The sequence below is a fragment of the Sorex araneus genome, chromosome 6 (assembly GCF_027595985.1).
Source record: "Sorex araneus isolate mSorAra2 chromosome 6, mSorAra2.pri, whole genome shotgun sequence".
In the NCBI taxonomy this organism is placed as follows: domain Eukaryota; kingdom Metazoa; phylum Chordata; class Mammalia; order Eulipotyphla; family Soricidae; genus Sorex; species Sorex araneus.
The window spans coordinates 21074838-21094463 of NC_073307.1; the positions used below are offsets into that span (position 1 = coordinate 21074838).

General features: G+C 51.4%; 1 protein-coding gene across 1 annotated transcript; it reads left to right on the forward strand.

The window, feature by feature from the left end:
• Positions 1–2554: 2554 nt before the first annotated feature.
• HBEGF (heparin binding EGF like growth factor) lies at positions 2555–16715 on the forward strand. Its single transcript, XM_055142084.1, has 5 exons — positions 2555–3070; positions 3275–3448; positions 6840–7017; positions 13109–13264; positions 14634–16715. The coding sequence occupies exons 1-5, from the start codon at positions 3025–3027 to the stop codon at positions 14704–14706; spliced, it is 627 nt and encodes a 208-aa protein (XP_054998059.1). The 5' UTR covers positions 2555–3024; the 3' UTR covers positions 14707–16715.
• The last annotated feature ends 2911 nt before the right edge of the window (positions 16716–19626 follow it).

Consider the following 19626-nt stretch of genomic DNA (forward strand, 5'->3'; position numbering starts at 1 on the left):
TTATATTTTATTTACTTTGAGGGACTAGCAATGCTCAGAGATCACTCCTGTCTCTGGGCTCAGTGATCACTCTGGGTGGTCTTAGGGGACCCTATGTGATGGAACTGGTTTGGCCGTGTAACAGACAAACACTTCAACCCCTGTACTATCTCTCTGACCTCCTAATCTTTCATTTTAGCACTTGTCATAGGATCTGTTTTTCCTTCTGGGGTAACTGAATGCGGTCTGTCTCCTCGTTCAAGGGGATCTGAAAGCATGTCCCAGGCTGGCGGGTGTGTTTCTGTGTCTGTGGTGCCTGAAAAGCACTTATTCATGTTTGTGGAGAAAAACAAGTGACTGAGGTTGTCCCGGCATAAATTTTCTTTTCTTTTTTTTTTTTCTTTTTTCTTATTGGTCAGAGGACACTCTGAGTTTTGAGAAGGGGAAGTGAGTGCCCCAAATCTATTTTAGGACTTCAGTCTTCTTTTTCCAGGCCCATCCCTATAAACCTGGCTGACACACAAAATTAGCTGGGGTGAGGCTTCCAGGAGTGATGAAAGCCTGGAGTTGCCCCGTGAATGGGCCCCGGCTGATGTCGGGGTGAGAAGGCGGAAGGACAGTGCATGTGAAGGGAGAGGCAGGCTGCAGGCTGGTACACGAGATCAGGGCGTGAGCCTGGCAGGGTTCGGGGTGACTTGGCTGTGTGTCAGGAAGTGTTTCCTTCTGCCCTCCCCTGGGGAGAGCCCTGACCCCAAGAAGGCTTTAGGAGACACAGGTGGTCAGGCAGCACTGAGGGAAGACAAAGGTGTGGCCTGGACTGACGCTAATCACTTCAAAGAAGCAATCACACAGTGGCTCTTAGCCAAGTAGGTGACAGGTAAATTTCTGCCTGAAACCACAGCCCAGCCCATGGGGGAAGGAGTGGAAGGAGGCCCCCAAGGGAATCGAGTGGTCTGGGGGGTTAACCTGAAGGAATGCTGAGGGGCTGTGGATCTCCTAGTGGCTAAGCACCTGTCGCACTAGTGTGAGTTGGATTCTGCTATCCCCCGCCAAAAAGACACACCTCGAGTCCATGCATTGCAGTCACACCAGGTGTGGGAGAACTCCAATCATCACAGGACCATCAGAGAAGACAAAGAAAGGAAGGGATGGAAGGAATTGTTTTGTAAGCAGGGTGCTTAGTGGCATTGTACTCGCTACTTTTTGCTGCATCTTTGGTCTCATCTTCCAAAAACTTTCTGTTAACCAGGCTTCATTCTTGTTGTCACTTCCGTTTTCTAGTTATGGGAGTACAGAGACGTTCAGAGAGCCGCCGGGGTGGGGTTCCAGCTTAGATGTAGTCAGGTCTTTGAGGGCTGCTGGGGCAAAGGAAAAGGGCAAAGCCAGTGTCACACAGGGCCAGGGGCAACAGTGGGAGGCATGGTGTGGACATTGCAGACCTGTGCGTAACGGGACACAAGGCAGAATGGGGTTCGAGGCTTGTGTGGCGCTGATAGTGAACTCTGTGTGTGGTCTGTTTGTTTTGTTTTTGGGTCCACACCTGATGATGCTCAGAAGTTACTCCTGGCTCTGTGCTCAAGAATTACTCCTCATGATGCTCCAGGGACCATATGGGGTGCTGGGATTGAACCTGGGTTGACTGTGTGCAAAGCAAACACCCTGTCTACTGTACTTTCACTCTGACTCCCCCAGTAAGGGACTCTGAAGGCCAACGCACGTATGTATACTTTAGCTCCCACTTCACCAGGTCCCTAGAAGCTGGAATAGCAACCGAGGAAGTGAGTTATGGGTCAGAATATTGATTCCTGAAGATGGCGGTGAAAATATACAGTTGGAAGAAACACATCCGTGTCCAGGGATGTACTAAATATGGCAACCAGGCAGGCCTGCTGACTCCTAGCGAAGTGGGAGAAAGGGTGTTTCAGTGGAGGAAGAACTTGGTGGACAAATGTAAGGAAACCCACAAGAAACTTGTTTTACAATCCCAGACACCTGGGGTTATGGTCAGAGTCCCAAAATCTTAAAGCAACCCATGCCGCCTGGGGGAAAAGCAAGGGGTGTAAAGGGTGGCAGGCGCTGAAGGGGGTCAGAATTACTGGAAGAATAAAAACTAACTTCCTTTATTTTGCTGGATTGACACCAAGTGCCTGCAATCGTGGCTCTGGTTACACTCTGGTAACCTTGGGGCTCGTGATACTATCTGATTATTATTAATTTTTTTCTTGTTGTTGTTGTTCTCGACCCACACCTGGTGGTGTTCAGGGCTTAACGCCTGCGTACCGTATGGGATGCCCGGCATCAAACCCGGGTTGGCTGCATGCAAGGTCATCGCCCTAGCCACTGTACTATTGCTCCTGCCCTGAGACCATGTGATTTTTAAATAACAAACTTCTTGATTATTATTTACTACTTGTGTAGGTAGGCAGGGCGGATTCCGGAAAGGCAGAGGCTGAGGGTGGGAACCCCTGTTTGGGAGCAGGGATCGCCGGCGGCATCAGGCCTGGAAGAGAAGAAATGAGGGGTGTCCCAGGGCAGAGGTCAGCTCGGCAGTTCCAAGCCTGTGGCGCGACAGCGTTTAGGGAAAGGTAGACCTGGCCCGGCCACCTGCTGGTGGGCCCCCTCGTCCCCCCCCCCTGCCCGACACAGTCAAGCCGCGCTTGCTCTGGACAGCCCCCAAAAATGTGAGCCCCGCCTCCCACTCCCGCCCGAGGGCGGCGCGGGCCGGGGCGGAGCCTGGGCGCCCGGCGGAGCCTTATTCCCGGGCCGCGCGCCGGGAGCGCACTGTAGATCGAGGGCGCTGCGCGCTGCACGCGGCTGGCCTGCCGGATCCGGGCGCGGGTGCTCGAGCGGACCGACTGCCGGACGCACGGAGGGACGCGAGCCTGGCGCACGTCTCCGAGCCAGGCTTGCACTCGAGGCCGGCCGCGCACGGTGCCCGGCGCAGTCTCGTGCGCTCTCTCCGCCCCGGCTCGGGTGCCAGCGCCCCGTGGCCGCCGCCGCCGCCGCCTCCGAAGTGCCCGCTGCCTTGTCGCCGGTACCGGGACCATGAAGCTGCTGCCGTCGGTGGTGCTGAAGCTCTTTCTGGCTGCAGGTGAGCGGGTGGGGGGTGGGGAGTAGGGGGCTGCCGTGTTCGGGGGTTGGGGGCGGGGGGCGCGGCGGGCGGGGAGGGGGAGGGAAGGTCGCTGCGGCGCCCCCGACGCGGACCACTTGGTGGGGCCCGCGCTCTCTGGCTGGCGGCGCCCACCGCGGGTCTGGGCCGGCTGGGGTCTCACGCGGCCTCGCTCCTCCCCCTCAGCGCTCTCGGCGCTGGTGACCGGCGACAGCCTGGAGCGGCTTCGGCGAGGACTGGCGGCTGGAACCGGCAACCTGGACTCTCCCACGGAATCAACGGACCAGCTGCTGCCCCCGGGAGGCGGCCGAGGCCGAGAAGTCGTGGACTTGCAAGAGGCAGATTTGGACCTTTTCAGAGGTGCGTAAGAGGGCGCCCCTCCTCGGACCCTGGGCAGCAGTTGAAGACTGAGTGGATCCGGGGTTCCCGCTCTCCAGGCACACCTGTGGGGTGTGGGTATTCCGGGAGAACCTCAAGAAACAGCTGCTCCCCACAAGAGTCCCCGGGAGCCTGAAATACAGACCCCCACTGTCTCTCTTACCCCTGGTGGGGGTCTCAGAGGCTGAGCTATTCCGCAGCGGTTGCTTGCAGGGCAAATTGAGACTGATAGATACATCGTCTGGGGGACGTCCATCACTCTCGGGTGAACTGGGTGATGCGAGTTAAGTGTGGAGATGCTTTCTCTTGCGTTTTTCTTTCTTTGGTTTTGGGGCACCTCAGCGCTGCTCAGGGATTACTGCTGGCTCTGAGCTCAAGGGTCACTTCTGGTGGGGCCCTGGGGACCATTTCTGTACTGGACGTTGAACCCGAATCAGCTGTGAGTAGGCTTAAGTCTTAGACTATCTCTCCAGCTCCATCCCTTGAGTTACTATGTGAAAGTCCTGGTTCCCACCTGGAAGGACTCTCGTGTATGAAGTAACTGATGCGGAGATGACGGGCCCTCCCATGACCGGCAATTAGTTCCTTCTGTCCCATAGAGGGCATGAGGAAGTCTTGGTCTCCCTAGGAGACCCCTGATGGTCCTGGAGGCAGCAAGGGGTGAGCATGTGCGTGTGCCCAGACACTACCTGTGGAGAGACTCCCGGGCAGGAAGGGCCCGGTGGGATCCTCCAGGCTGCAGATGTGAGTGAGGCTGAGTCTGGTCCGGGGCAGAGTCCAGGGCCGCCCGCACCGCTGGCTTCCCTGCACCTAGTCACGGGTGTCTGAGTCCTGGAGCCTGAACGGTTGAAGCCATGCCCCGGCTCCGGGCCAGCTCCTCCCTCCGGAAGATTCTGGTGGAAATCACAGCAGAGACTTACCTTGGGTGCTGTCTCTGCTCTGCCTAAACCAGGGGTCCACTGTGGAGCTGATCCTCCCTCTCACAGTGGCCCTCTGGGGTGCTCGTGGCCTGAACAACCTGGATTCCCCTGTCCCGCTCCTCCTCGGCTGGGCAGAGTGGGGCTGTGACTCACTCCCCGCCCACATGGCTGCTCCCCATACCTCTGCAGACCTGACTCACTGTTCCTCTCCTGGGCAGGAGCCTGGCTGTCACCCTGTCACTCTCTCCCTGGCTGGGCCTGCCTGCTTGATTTTTACTACACTTTGGCCACGGGCTCCTCTGTGCTCCCGCCTCCCCTTCTGAGCTCAGTAGGAGTCCGATTTGCCTGAGGAAGCCAGGCCTGGGACTTTTGGCACCTGCTGGTCTTCGCTCCTCTTGGCTTTGCTGCCCTAGGACTATTTTTTGGGCCTAGAGATGCTATCATCTAAAATAAATAACTCTTACCCGTTTTTTATGTGCCGACGTGTTCTAGGCACTTGCCATATTATCGTGGTTCATTTAATCCTTATAGCGCCGCTCTGAAACAGGATCCCTTACTCTCCATGTTTTACCGAGAAACCCAGGGTTCAGAGAGATTGAGCAATATGCCGGATCACATGGCCGAAATTGGAGTACAGGTCTGCTGACTCCCGAGCCTGCTTATTGTCTCGCTCTCAGCTCAGCATCCCAGGTGCACTAGACCTGTCAGGGAAGGGCCAGGGCTGTACGAGCAGCGTGACCTATGAGGAATATTATACTGGATAGAGAGTTCAGAGACCAGGGTTCTAACCCCAGCCCTGCCTGATCTTGGGCAAGTGACTCTGCCTTTTGTTTAGTATGTTTTGGGGGGGTCCATACCCAGTGGTGCTCAGGAGCTACTCTTGACTCAGTTCTCAGGGGCCAATCCTGGTGATTCTCTGGGGACCAGACAGTGGTGTGGATTAAGCCCAGGCCTCTGGCATGCCAAGCATGTACACTAGCCCTTTGAGCTATTTCCCTGACCCCAGCTCCACCTTTTGGGACCCCAAGCTTTTCATCTGAAGATGGAAAGGGATGATGTTCTTTGAGTTGCTTCCATCCGGCTTGAGGGTTCTCAGTATCCAGTTGAATATCTGCTGTGTGTCCCCGTCCTTCTGCCAGCCACGGGGCTAGAGCCATAGGTAGTGGGCACATTTTTTCTGCTGGAGATGGGTGGCAGGAACTGAGGCCAGCTCCCTGGCGGATGGGCATTACCCATGGTCAGTTCAGGCTAAATGTGTGAGGTTGTTTTTCCCCTTTGAAGTATGGAAAGAATGGGAGGTGTCACAATTGTTCTAGTTCCTTCTGGATCCTTCCAAGTTCCTTCCTCCTTTTGCTTTCCAATTCTCTACCTTGTGTGCCCTGTACTTCCCATCCTAGAAAGGACACTAAAAAGGACATTTGGGCATAAATGTAAGTAGAGCTTTGACAGAGATAAGCTGCCCAGGGCTTAGCCCTTTCTTTTACAGAGCGGGGTCAGTCCTGTGCGTGAAGTCTGAGCTGCAAAGCTCTAGCCGGGTGCTCGTTTCTCTGAGTTTGACTGCTCTGTTGTCACCAGAGAGACCACATGGACATGGGCACCTTTTTTTTTTCTTTTTCATTGAGGTCAATTGACATAAACATCATATGAGTTTCAGGTATGGTACATGATTCACTATATGTATTATGATATTATGAAATGATCACAGCAGTAAGTCTGGTTAGTATTCATCGCCATACATAGTAACACATTTTTTCCCTTGTGATGAGAAGTTTGAAGATTTCCTCTCCTTGCCACTTTCAAATATGCAAAGCACTGTTCTTATTTTAAAGGTTTCCCCCTCCCCCTTTCAAAAAAAAAAAACCCAACCTCCAAGTACCTAGAAGTAATTTTTATCTCTGACGCTGTCTTCCTGCAAGTGGGTCACTGAGTGTAGCATCAGGAAATGAAGCTGATTTAAAGCCAAAATAGAATCAAGTGGGCGAGGGGAAGTAGGAGATGGTGATGGACGGGGGAGAGGGGGTGAGGCTGCTGGAACGCCCAATCAGCTGCAGTTACTCGAAAGAAGTCAGCATTCTTGGAATTAGGCTTTTTTGTATGTGTGGGGTTTTTATTTTCTTTATGGCCACAACCTGGCAGTGCCCAGGACTTACTCCTGGTTCTGAGCTCAGGGATCTTTCCTGGCGGGCTTGAGGGACCATATCAGGGTACAAATTGCTCCAGTCCCACAATTAGGTTTTAAAATGGAGTTTGTGAAATGTTTTCTTTGGGAGCCCCCCCCCCAAGCCCCTGATTGTGTTTTGTTCTGAGATTCTTACGTTCTGGGGTGCTGCCCTTGGGAATTCCCCGGCTTCTGAGTGCAGGCTCAGTCCCAGGGTCCGTGCTCACACTCCATCCGGACGCCTGTTGAGTCTTCCCGCTGGGAGAGTCAGACTAACCGGGAACTTTTCCCGCAGCTGCCTTCTCCTCCAAACCACAAGCTCTGGCCACACCGAGCAAGGAGGAGCGTGGGAAGAGAAAGAAGAAAGGCAAGGGCTTGGGGAAGAAGAGAGACCCATGTCTCCGGAAATACAAGGACTACTGTATTCACGGTGAATGCAAATACGTGAAGGCGCTCCGGGTCCCGTCCTGCATGTAAGTGTCCCTTCCCCAGGGCTGACTCCTCAGAATCTCTGGTCAGCCACGTGGCTGTTGTTTGTTCTCACTATTCTTTCCGTTCATAATGCCACCCAGTTTCTTCTCAACCTCTGCACGGAAGTTGGGAGCAGGAAAAATATTTTTAGTTAGAGGAAGGGGCTGCCCCCCGCAGCCCCCATAGGATGTCATTTCCTGTGGGTGGGTTTGTGACGCTTCCATCCTCGAGGATATTTCCTGCTTATCCAGATATGAGCAAGTGGCCTAGAGAGGTGCCACATGGAGCAGAACCTTCGTTCTAGCCTCTTACACGACTCCAGCTGGGAGATGCCAGCCAGGAACCTGGCATAGTGGGCTTCCTGGGTGCAGGGAGCACCTGTGGCAGGTCTGAGGGGTTTCTGTTCTCATGCTCTGCAGGAACGTGTGCACCTGAGTGAGCAAATGCAGGTTGATATAAGGCAGAGGGTTCCAGAATTATTTGGCCTTGTTTCAGAAAAAAGTACTCCACATCCCCTTGAAATCTACCTTCTTTTTTCTCTTTTTGCTTCTGGGCCACCCCTGGCAATGCTCAAGCCTCTGCACTCAGGGATCACTGCTGGTGAGGACCCACAGGGTGCCGGGGATTGCACCTGGGTCAGCTACGTGCGAGGCAAGTTCCCCAGTCACTGTACTATCCTTCAGCCTCAAATTTGCCTTCTTTAAGGGAACAAATAGAAAGAGCCTCCTGGTTGTTCCCAAGGCTGCCGCCTCCCCACTGGATTATGCCATCCCCCGTCAGCCCCCAGGAGGAGGCACTATCCCCACGCTGGAAAACTCTTGGCTCTTCTCCGTTAGCACAGGAGAAGGGGGAAGCCTCTCTTCCCTTCTTCCTCTTTCTGGCAAGTTCCAAGAGGTGGGGGACAGAAAGGGCAGGCCTTTGGTCATTAGGGTGAGGACATGTTCCTTGTACAAGATTGACGGAAATGGAGCCTGAGCAGCAGGCACCGGCGCCCCTTCAGCAGCACCGCCCTTTCACTGGGCCGGGGTGTGGGTGGCAGGGCCGTGGGTTTCCCAGCTGCTCAGCCAGGCCAAGCCCAGCAAACGCTGGCCTTGGCAGCCCCTCAGGGATGACGGAACTGCCATGCTCTCTGGAAGGCATAACGTTGCCAGTGTGCGGAGGCCAACACCCATGTCTGACTGCAAACATCTACGCGCTTCCGCTGGGTTGGCGTGGGAGGCTGTGCATCAGGGCAAGAGATGGTTGGGTGCATCCTGATATTCACCAGGCCCAAGAGGCCGGCAGCCTGACATCTTTAATATCATTGGGACAGATTTCTTGGCTTTAAAAATTATATAAATATATATTTATATTGATTGAGATTCCATGATTCACGATTCTGTTAATAATGGTTTTTCACGCACATAAATCCAACACCACATCCATCATCAACATACTCATCTTCGCCTCCCAAAGATCCCTTGGCTTTTTAAGTCTTTCTATTTTCTTCATTGGTGCTCCATAGCACAGCTGCCCTGTAATTGGTAGACGCCTATCAATTGCCATGGTCACTTACCTGTTCCTTCTAGAACACCCTTGTTACTGGTATTGGGCAGGATTGCTTAAGAATGACATAGAAACCCTACGTTATCTTTCCAAAGTCTTGGGAACAGGCCAGGAAATGTCTGCCTTAAATTTGTAGGAGAGCATCATTCACACTGGGTGGGAACAGTGATTCTAAGGACAGTCAGGCTGGAGTGAGGCCAGGGACCTGTCTGGGCCAAACCAGTCCCAGATGTGGTGCGGGACAGCTCAGAGACAGTGCTTTGGGACAGCTCTCTGTAGAGTGGGGCTGGACCTACTGCCAAGCCCAGAGGGCTCCATTACCATGGCCCCACCTCGCCTTGGGGATAGTGAGGAAGCCTCACAATTTGCATTTCCTGTGAGTCGAACCCAGTAAGTATTACGTGAGCCATAACTTCCGAGTCTCAGTTACTCCACGCTGGGTGGGCCAGGCCACAGGCCTTGCTCTCTGGACCCTGAAATAGGAGGAAACTGGAGTTGGAAATAGGTGACTCCCCTGAAGAGCTAAGCAAGTGAATGGAACCGGACCACGGCCCCGGTGCTCGGTCTGTGTGCTTTAGGCACCCCCGTGGCATGGGGCCTTCCCTGTTCCTGGCCTTAGAGAGCAAAATTTATAGAAGGCGGGAGTTACCATGAGGGATCTTCAGAGTTCTAGCAGCCTGCGAGTGGTACTATATCTGGCAGAGTGTCAGCAGGGCTGGGTTCTGTCTCCTGCCTCAGGCTTTGTACTCTTGGCTGAAGACAGCAAACAAACACAGGGCTCCTGGTTGGGAGGGATGAGGCATCTGAGCATCCATCTCTGTAGCCCTTTGTGGCTCCTTCATGCCTCCAGCCCCAGGAACCGCCAGCCAGGGTGTGTCGGGGTTGCCTCAGTGAGCGCAAGGCTCGCTGGCTTCCGAAAGCAGTTCTCCGCAGCCACGGTCCACGGGAAAACCCTTTTCTGTCACCAGCCAAAAGTTGCCCTCAAGGAGCAGTTTCCTGGGGCTCCTGGTTGGCTGCTGACCCAAGCAATTGGCTACAAAGCTTCCTGTGGTTGCAGGAAATATGGGGGCAGCTGGACTGAGCAGCCTCAGACCTGGCAAAGAGAAAGTCCACTTGTGGGCACTGCTGAGATTCCAGAAAGCAGGGCCGGGCCCTTTCTCTGGGGCTCCTTTGGTGCCCTGGTCTTCAGACTATGAGCGGTGTCTACTGGCGTTGGGTTATGTAATAACTCACCGTGGGTCAAGCTCAGCCTTGAATCATGTGCTTCTGTCTCTGTCGTTTCCTTGGATCTCCGCAGTTCCACAGCAAGGCAGACAGGTCTTACCCCTGTGCTTCGATCAAGGAAACCAAAGCTTGGAGAGATAAAAGTACCTTGCGCAGGACCACCTGGCTAGGGATAGTCATGGAACCAGAGTAGAGCCCCGGTTTTCAGAGCTTCTGCCATCCGATGGCGGCCCCTCCACCTCCTGGAATTGGGTGGGGAGGGGCAGAGAAGCCTAGCTCAGAAGCTGTCTGGGGATTCAGACGCATTTGTGCTGCTTGTCAGCGACGCTGTGAATTGGGTCACAGACACATTAGGGGAACATGTCCCCATTTGATGGGTCTGGCTCCTGGCAAGACACACGATCTTACCCCCAGTCCTGGGATGCTTGGAATGTCCTCGTCTCCCTCCTTCCCTGGGGAAGCCGGAGTTGTCTGGAAAGGGAGGGGAAGGGGTAATATTAGGATGTTTACATTATTATCTTTTTGACTCAGGGTGGCGGTGGGGGGATTATGTAACTGAATTGCGGGACTCTGAGGCCAAGCTTTATTTCTATCATCTGAGTAACTACCTGAAGGGTTTGAAGGATGGGCTGAGAGTGAAAAACAGGCTCAACCTCGGCTTCCCTCCCCCGCCAGGAGAGCAGTGTTGGAAGTCATCCAGACTGCTGGGTGGAATCCTGGCGCTGCCTCCCGTTCCTGTGCCATCGGCACTTTATCCAACAGCAACTGAAGCCCAGTGTCCACATCTTTACAGTGGGGAGAGAGCTGGGATGTGGCCTGGGGGTAGAGCACAGGCCTTGATATGTGAGGTCCTGGGTTCCATCCCTAGCATGGAAAAAATAAAACAATAAATAATAAGCATGGGGATTGAAGTGGTGTCACCTTATGCAAAGGGAAGTGTTTTAGCTCCTATACCAGTTTTTCCTTTTGGGTCACAGCCAGCATGCTCAGGAGTTACTCCAGGCTCTGCACTCAGGAATTACTCCTGGCAGGCATTGGGGACAATATGGGGTGCCGGGGATTGAACCTGAGTTGACCACATGCAAGACAAACGCCCTACTCGCTGTACTATCGCTCCGGCCCTATAGAGATAGTTTTAAGATTAATAACTTGATCTTTATAAAACTATTCAACAAAGCACTTGGCTGATAGTAACTCAGGGTGGCGGTGTTTAAGATTATTTCAGATGATAACAATAATGTTAATCATAATTATGTTATATACTAAATCTATTTGTTGTAATTGTTGATATAATCAGAAAACAAGATCAGGAAACCATCAAAACTACAGATTTTTTTTTTTAAAAAACTACAGATATTTTGATTTATTTTTGGGGACTTCAGGGCAGTGCTTAGGAGACCATGTGTCCTGGGGATCAAACCCAGGCCTTCCACATACAGAGCGCGTGCTAAGCCTGTTGAGCTCTCTCTCTGGTCCTGATTTGTTAGATTTTTAAAAATATTTTTATAGGGGCCATACCCAGCTATATTATGGTGGGAGACTGGAAGAGGGCATGTGGCACCAGGGGTCGAACCCACAGCCCTGCCATGCTCTTCCACTTGAGCCCTGGCCCCAGATCTGTTTCCCCACATTGTTCTGTGTAGGAAGAATCATGAATTTGACATCTGCCGGAACCGTAGCTAGTCTTAATCCTGCTGCTTCCTAGTCCTGAAGCTTTTGGCATATCACTTGATCACGCTGACCCTTAATCACAGTCAGGAAATCAGTCAGTACAATTGGACTGTTCTTGCCGCAGTGTTTGAGCCTTCATTGCGCTACTCTGTGAGGACCGTGTCTGGTAAATGATAAAGTGTTGTGCACCAGGGATTTCTCAGGGAAGCTCCCAGAACTTCACCCTGAGCCGGAGGCACAGGTGCACAGGAGGCTGGATTCAGCCTGTGCATGCTGCGTGAGGTGGGTCCCCAGAGCAGCCAGCAGGAGCCCGGGCAGCTGAAGGGCTGGGAGGACTCAGCATGGCCAGGTCTGGTCAGGTCCACCTCCCTGAGCTCCTGCTGCAAAGCCAGTGTCCAGCTCCCTCCCTGAGGAGGCGAAGCTGTGGATTGAGGGCCCCTAGTTTCCTAGGACTCTACTTGTGGGTGCGAGTCCCCTGGCAACACAGCACCTTGCTCCCCTGACTGGGGACAGGCTATCATGGGGCCTGAGGAGAACTGCCATCCCCACCCCCACACTGGGCATCGGACTGTCCATGTCCACATCTCCGCCCTTCTTGTGAGCTTGGGGAAACCACTCAGCTTCTCAGTAACAGGGGCTCCTACATCAAAGGGTCTCTGGGGGACTCAGATAAAGGAGGGGATGTGCACGTGCCTATCCAACCAGAAGCACCTCACTTCCAGTCTTCTGAGGAGCTGGCAGGAAGTGCTTTGTGTTAGAAGAGGCAGCCGCCCTCTGATTTATTTATTGAGTGAGAAGAGCCAAAGGGTTGTTTCTGACATTCTTCCATGCTCTGGCAGATGTTATCTGGCTTCGTCCTGTGGTACAGAGGCCCAGGGTTCAGAAACCAAAGGTTCCGAGTGAAGCTCCCGGGCTGGGCCCTGCACCCAGAGGGAGCTGGGAGTTCAATGAAGCGAACTTGAGAAAAATGACTCCTGGCAAAGGAACAGGCCTATTAATAGGCAGGGCAGACGCTGGAAGCATTGATGGGGAAGGCTGCGTTTATTTCTGGTCACAGTGCTGAGGGGCCTCACTAGAGGGAATGATATGCAGTCCTGTCAGCGCAGCCCGCTAGTCCTGGTCCTCGAAATGGGCTTAGTCAGAAGGTCTAACACACACATCGCACATTATGTACACGGGGAACGTTTCTAGCTGAGACCTCACAGTCCTCCCTGCCTGGGGCAGGAATCACGGGCCAAAGAAGCAGTGAGAGTAGAGAAGGGAAGGGCATGGAGGCATGGAATGAGGAAGGAAGGCTGTAGAACCTTCCAAGGGACTTTTATTTTTATGTTTTGAATTTTGGGACCAAACCTGATGATGCTCAGGGATTATTCGTGGCTCTATGCTCAGGGATCACTCTTGGTGGGACTCAGGGGACCCTAGGGCATGTTGGGGATGCAACCAGGCCATGTGCAAGGCAAGCACCTCACCCCTGACCTGAGGGGCTTTTAAAGTGTCTTCTACTACAGCGTAATAGAGTGGGGGGTCAGGATCTTGGTCAGGGGCCTGTAGCTAGGGCTTGAGGAGTGAGGAATGACAGCATTGATGGACTGTTGCCAAGCGTTAGCGGTCAAGTCACTAACTTCATCTTCTCTTTGTTCTGTCTCAAACCAGCTGCCACCTCGGTTACCACGGAGAGAGGTGTCACGGGCTGAGTCTCCCAGTGGAGAATCCCTTGTATTCGTATGACCACACAACGATCCTGGCCGTGGTGGCGGTGGTACTGTCATCCGTCTGTCTGCTTGTCATCGTGGGACTTCTCATGTTCAGGTGCGCTGGGAGACCCCTGCAGGATAATTGCTTCCAAGGCTCTTCTGAGTCTCCCAGCTTGGTGACCTCATGAACTCTTCATCCCCCTAAATCCTGGCATGGGGTCTGATTGGCAAACAATGCCCTGAATCAAATATCTGGGACCCTAGATCAAATTTGCCAGGGCACAAGAGGGTCCTGCTTCTTACAGCCCCATCACCTGCCCGTGAAGCCCCAAAGTCTCTTCTCCCAGCCCTGTTCTTGACTAGCATGTGGTGTGGTAAAAACTTGGTAAAGCTTTCGAGCTCTGGGCACCTGACCTCCAGTCAGGCTTGCTTGCTTGTTTCTTTTTCTTTTTTGGGGTTTTTTTTTTTTTTTTTAGTTTTTTGGGTCACACCTGGCAATGATTAGAGGTTACTCCTGACTCTGTGCTCAGGAATTACTCCTAGCGGTGTTGGGAGACCATATGAGTTGCTGGGGATTGAACCCGGGTTGGATGCTTGCAAGCAAATGCCCTCCCTGCTGTACTATCGCTCCTGCCCCTCAGTTCATTGTTTTCACTATTGTAGGGGCCATATGTGATGGTGCTTCTGCTGTAACTGGGAGAGGACATGTGGTGCTGGGACCTCACACATGTGAGCAAATGCTCTGCCACATAGGTCACATCCTCAGCCAGCCTCATGGCCAGGGATCCATGCTTTCAAACCATGTTCTAGGTGGGGCACTTGGCCTCCCCTTCCAAGTACTCTCTGCCCTTGGTTTTCAGAGTGCAGCTCACTTTTTTCAGGTATTAGGCTAAGTATCTTTCAGTGGTTTTATTTATTTTTGTTTTGAGGCCATACCTGGTAATGCCAGGAGTTACTCCTGGCTCTGTGCTCAGGAATCACTCCTGTTGGATGCCAGGGATTAAACCTGGGTCGGCCTACCTGATGTACCTGTCCCTCTGGTCCCTCTTTCAGTGATTTTAATATTTGCTTACCTACCTCATAAGTATGTTGAGAGGATGTGTCAAATGAGGTGAAAGTTCTTTGCTGTTTTTGGTTTGGGGGCTTACTCCTGCCTCTGTGCTCAGGGACACTCCTGGCATTGCTCAGGGGACCATATGTCATGCCAGGGATAGAACCAGAACTTGTCAAGTGCAAGCAAGACAAGTGGACAAGTGCCTTAGCCCCTATGTTGTCTCTTTGGTCCAAGTTCCTAACATATCATAGCCTGCTGTCAATGACAGGCGTCTCAGGACACGGGCCTCGATGAGAGCTCTGTCGGTCTGCCATATTTTCCCAGTTTTCTAAATAGTGGAGGAAATCACGTGATTGAATTTATTTTTAAAAAAACCTGTCCTATGTCCTGTGACAGGCAAGGATTTGCTCACGAGACCTATCTTCCTCAGGTACCACAGGCGAGGAGGTTACGATGTGGAAAATGAGGAGAAAGTGAAGTTGGGCATGACCACTTCTCACTGAGAGAGACCTGTGCGCATGGTGAAGGGCCACCCGTGGCCCGGGGGTACCATCATCACCTTTCCTGGATCTGTTTCAAGACATGCTGAAATCGTCTCTGGACCGAGGGGCTGGCAGAGGGGCCCCAGTGCAGTCTGGGTCTGGCTGCGGAATAGTTTCGAAGAAGTTGACGGTGCTTCAGCTCCACTTCGAGTGAAAGTTGCTAAGAGCTACTGAGAAAGATGCCTGAGATCTTCTCCAGCCTCATCTGCTCCTTCCCACCTCGTCCCAGATGATCTTCCCACCTTCTAAACTTGGACCCGAAGACTTGTTTTGTTTTGTTTTTTAAATTGGTGAAGCAAGGTAGTTTTTGTTGAAACTTGTTTAAAAAGATGTGAGGGGAGAGAAAGAGAGAAGTTTGGGTCCACGAGAGAACACAGACTTCTCCAGCATGGAAGTCAAGTAAAGCAAGCAAAGAAGCATCGAGACAAACAAGCGAGATAACGTTCGTGAGGGCCAAGCCCAGAACTGCAGGCTCTTAAGGACTCTTACGGACAGACTGGGCTTGACACGCCTTCCTCTGTGCTTCAGGATCGGCTGGGACAGCTGCTTCCGAGAAGACACGGGTTCATTAGAGACTGCAGAGAGGAAGGACTTCACCACCAGCCATGAAACCCCTCTTGCTAGGTAGGCGGGGCCTCCATGATGGCTTGCCAAATTCCCAGAGCCTTCTCGTGTCGAACAGAACATACCCATGGGGCTCGGGGTCAGAAGAAAGCAGAGAAGAGAGGCCTTAAGTGCCCTTCTGATTCTCCTCCACCAAACCCCACGTTTCCCCCACCCCCATAAGTTTGTTTAAACACTTATCTTCTGGATTGAAATGCCAGTTAAATTCCATATGCTCCAGGATCTTTGACTGAAAGAGGAAGAAGTAGAGGAAGAGGGGGAAGAAGAAGAAGAAGCGAGAAGAAGGAAAGAAAGGTATATTGGGAGAAAATAACAAAGAGCGAGAAGCCACGTACTCAAGTAGCTGCCAAGGGATGTGTCACTTGGACCCTCCAGCTCTGGATTTGATGAGCTAACTGTGAAATACCACAAGCCGGAGAACTCTGAATTTGGGGATTTCTACCCAGATAGAAAAAAAAATAACAACTATGTTTGTTTGTTTGTTTACGCCTCTTAAATTATATATTTATTTTATTCTATGTATGTTAATTTATTTAGTTTTTAACAATCTAACAATAATATTTCAAGTGCCTCGACTGTTACGTTGGCAATGTCCTGGCCCGCCACCCCCACATCCCCTCTCTCCCCATCTGGTTAGGTATCACACTCCTCCATCCCAAATCTACAGTGACTCTGTGCCTGTCTGTAGTGATCTGTCGTCTCTCCACATTTCCGAAGATCTTCCATGACTAGAGTGTCGCAGCGGGAGTTCTGTATGGTCCGGGTGTAGGCGTTAACTTGGTCAGGTCCACTCTGTGAGTTGGACTGCAGTCATGCCTAGATGATTTTGTCTACTGTTTGTGTTTTGAAAGCCAAGGTGCTGGTGTCAAAGTGTGACTTCTCAGTGTTGCCCTGTGTCCTTGCCCAGCCAAATCTTGGAAGAGATTGGGCTTCCACACCTGCAAGCCTTCCTCCCCTCTTCCTCCCTGTGGCCCCAGCCCACTGAGTGTGAACTCATTTTCCCTTGTGTCAAGACATTTCTCTTACTCCTGTCGTTCTTCTGGTGCTACTCCATGCAGGGGTCAGCGCAGCAGAGGTGCATTCTAGAGAAGGTGTTAGCAAAGAACAAGGCTGAGGAGGAACAGGCAACATTGGCACTGACTGTTCTTGGTGTTGATGACTTAACCATTACTACAGAAAAGGTTGGAGGTGAGGGAAGGCTTCTATGTGTAGATGTACTCACCTCCCCCATCCCAATGCAAAGATGCGCTGTCATGGTCCCTTCTGGAAATTTTTGAATTGTTACCAACTGTATTTTCAAACCTGGTTCATATTTATACTTTGCAATCCAAATAAAGATAACCCTTACTCCATATTCTTATGTCTGCTTGATTTGTTTGTTTGTATTGTTTTTGTTTGGGGGCTACACTTGGCTGTGTGCTCAGGTATCACTCCTGGAGGTACTCCAGAGACCATATGGGGTGCCAGGAATCAAGCCTTGGTTTCTCTTTCGCAAGCACCTTTACCTACCGTACTATTTCTCTGGCCTCCTGTCTGCTTGTTTTAACTGACCTGCTTTGACTTAGGTATTTCCTAAGCCCCGACTTGGTATGGTATTGGCCTCTATGTTAGGACAGTGGAGGTTTGGAGAGGTGATGTAACTTGCCTGAGGACACACTGTGGGTGAGTGACAAAGCTAGGACTGCTGTGGGACTCCATTGACTTGTCTTAATACTGACATCATGCTAACTCAGAGACAGAAAGAACAGCCTTTCTCATAGAGTTTTGGCTAGGAACGAGGCAGTTGCTTGATAGAGAGCCCTCAGCATGCATGGCCGGGGCCCTGAGTTGAATGCCCACCACCACGGGAGTAAAATCCACCCGTTCTATCCACAGAGCCTTGGCTCTGTACCCGATCTTCTGCCATACATGCAAAACAGGCAGAAGCCAAGAAACTCTGGTTCCCTCCTCATGTTCTACAGCCAATTAATCAGCAAATCTTATCGACCCCACCTTCGGGATATTGCTGTAAGCAGCCATTTCTCACCCCTGCCTCTCCCCTTCCTGCAGTCTGACTCACTGTCATTTCTTGCTTGGGCTCTTGAGATGAGGACTGGTCTCTCAACCTGCCTCTCCTTTCACCTTGATTTCCAACATCATTGCCAGAAAGGTGATTGGAAATAAGCCCGGGGCTGGAGAGACAGCTCAGTAGGCGGGAGCACATGCTTTGCATGCTAGATCACTGATCCATGATATTGCTTGGTCCCCCAAACCCTGCCAGGAACAACCACTGAGCACTGAGCAGCCAGTAACCCCCAGTACCCCCAAGGTGTGGCCCCCAAACCAAAAATAAACAGCACAATCTATACCTTGTCTGTATTGCCTCCCTCTCTGACCGGCCATTATAAAATAGCACGTTTCTCTCTTACTGCATTCTTACTTCCTCACATTGCTTTATTATTATTATTATTATTATTATTATTATTATTATTATTATTTTGCTTTTTGGGTCACACCCGGCGATGCTCAGGGGTTACTCCTGGCCCTGCATTTAAGAATTACTCCTGGCGGTGCTCAGGGGACCATGTGGGATGCTGGGATTTGAACTCGGGTCAGCTGTGTGCAAGGCAAATGACCTACCCACTGTGCTATCGCTCCAGCCCTCACATTGCTTTATTCTTCTTAATTTTTTTTCTTTTGGGTGCCACACCCAGCAGTGCTCAGGGTTCACTCTTGGCTCTGCACTCAGGAATTACTCCTAGTGGTGCATGTGGGACCATATAGGATACTCGGGATTGAACCTGGGTCAGCCATGAGCAAGGAAAGCGCCCTACCCTGCTATACTATCGCTTTAGCCCTGCATTGCTTTATTTTTCTCCGTAGGTCTTCTCACCACTAACTTATTCCTGTTTATTATATATCTCTTCTACTAAAATGTTACCTTCATGAAGGTTAAGTACGTCATTTCTCCAATTCCAAACTCTAAAGCAATATCATTAAGGTGTAAGCATTCATTCAGTTTTTTATTACATGGGTGGACGATATACAAAAAAACATCCAATGCAAGGCCAACACCTGGATAGATATATAATGCAGGACTGATTGGGAAGTATGGTTGAGTTTAGAGAAGGGTCTCTCTGCTGGGGACAATGGGAACAGTGGATGGAGATGAGAAGATGGAAATAGAATTTGGGGCAGGTCATATGACCATGGGACCCTGGTGGCTTGGAGTAACGGAACCATTGGGGGGGTCATTGAGTAATGCCATTGGGAGGTCATTGGGCAATGCCATTGGACTGTCCCCTCTCCGTCCTCTATAGAAGAGAGACTCACAGTCCCAACAGTTGGGACTCTCAGATTTCTCCAGAAATCCACCCACATTGTTTGTACTTTGAATATTCTTTTAAAATGGGGGAGGGGCAGTGTAGAGAGATAGTACAGTGGGCAGGGCGCTTGCTCACCCTTTTGACTAAAAACTGAAAACTGCCCAAATACCCATCCCTGTTTGCAGATGAAGCACTGGGGAGAGAGCACAAGAGGCAGAGTACATGACTCGCCATGACATACCTCCCTCCCCCAGCACACCAGGCCAGAGCACCATCAGGCAGCACATTGCCAGGGAGATTCCTGAGTCCCCTCAATCTCCAGAACTGGGTGTGGCACCTTGTATCACTTGTCATCCCATTGCTCATTGATTTGCTCAAGGGAGCACCAGTAATGTCTCCATTCGTCCCTGTCGCGTGCTAGTGTAGCCCAATGGTGTCTGCTCCCTTCAGGAACATGAAGAGCCTCAAACCATTCATTCAGGGCCTTGACGAAGAGGTCTGACCATCTTGTAGGTGGGTGGGCAGGTGTTCTTTTGACATCCCCAGGAATCCAGTTGGTAACAGCTCTAGTCCAGCGGTCATCTCCAAATCACATTACATGTCCAGCCCATCTGATTTTTGATGCCGTGGCAAACAAGACAGCATCCCTGATTCTCGATTGTTGATGGAGGTTGGAACTTCGGATTTCTTCTCTCACTTGAGTGAAACGTGATTTTCCAAGCATAGCTCTTTCGGTTCCTCTTTGGGAGACCCAAATAGGATTCTTATCCTGAAAAAAAATTTTGTGAGAAAAAGAACTATATTGTGATATATCTCTACACTGAAATAATAATAATATGGGTAAATCTCATAGGAGTGAAAAAAATCAGCCATGAAAGGGTCCATTCTGAATGATTCTGTTCAATTAAAATCGAAACACAAGCAATGGTATGTTCTCTATTCCGGAGATTCA

What these genes read in the sequence shown, in the direction of transcription:
- HBEGF (XM_055142084.1), top strand. Translation starts at nt 3,025, where the DNA reads ATGAAGCTGCTGCCGTCGGTGGTGCTGAAGCTCTTTCTGGCTGCAG. An exon ending in GAAGCTCTTTCTGGCTGCAG is followed by an intron (nt 3,071 to 3,274) that starts GTGAGCGGGTGG and finishes CCTCCCCCTCAG; the next exon opens with CGCTCTCGGCGCTGGTGACC. An exon ending in CTCCGGGTCCCGTCCTGCAT is followed by an intron (nt 7,018 to 13,108) that starts GTAAGTGTCCCT and finishes GTCTCAAACCAG; the next exon opens with CTGCCACCTCGGTTACCACG.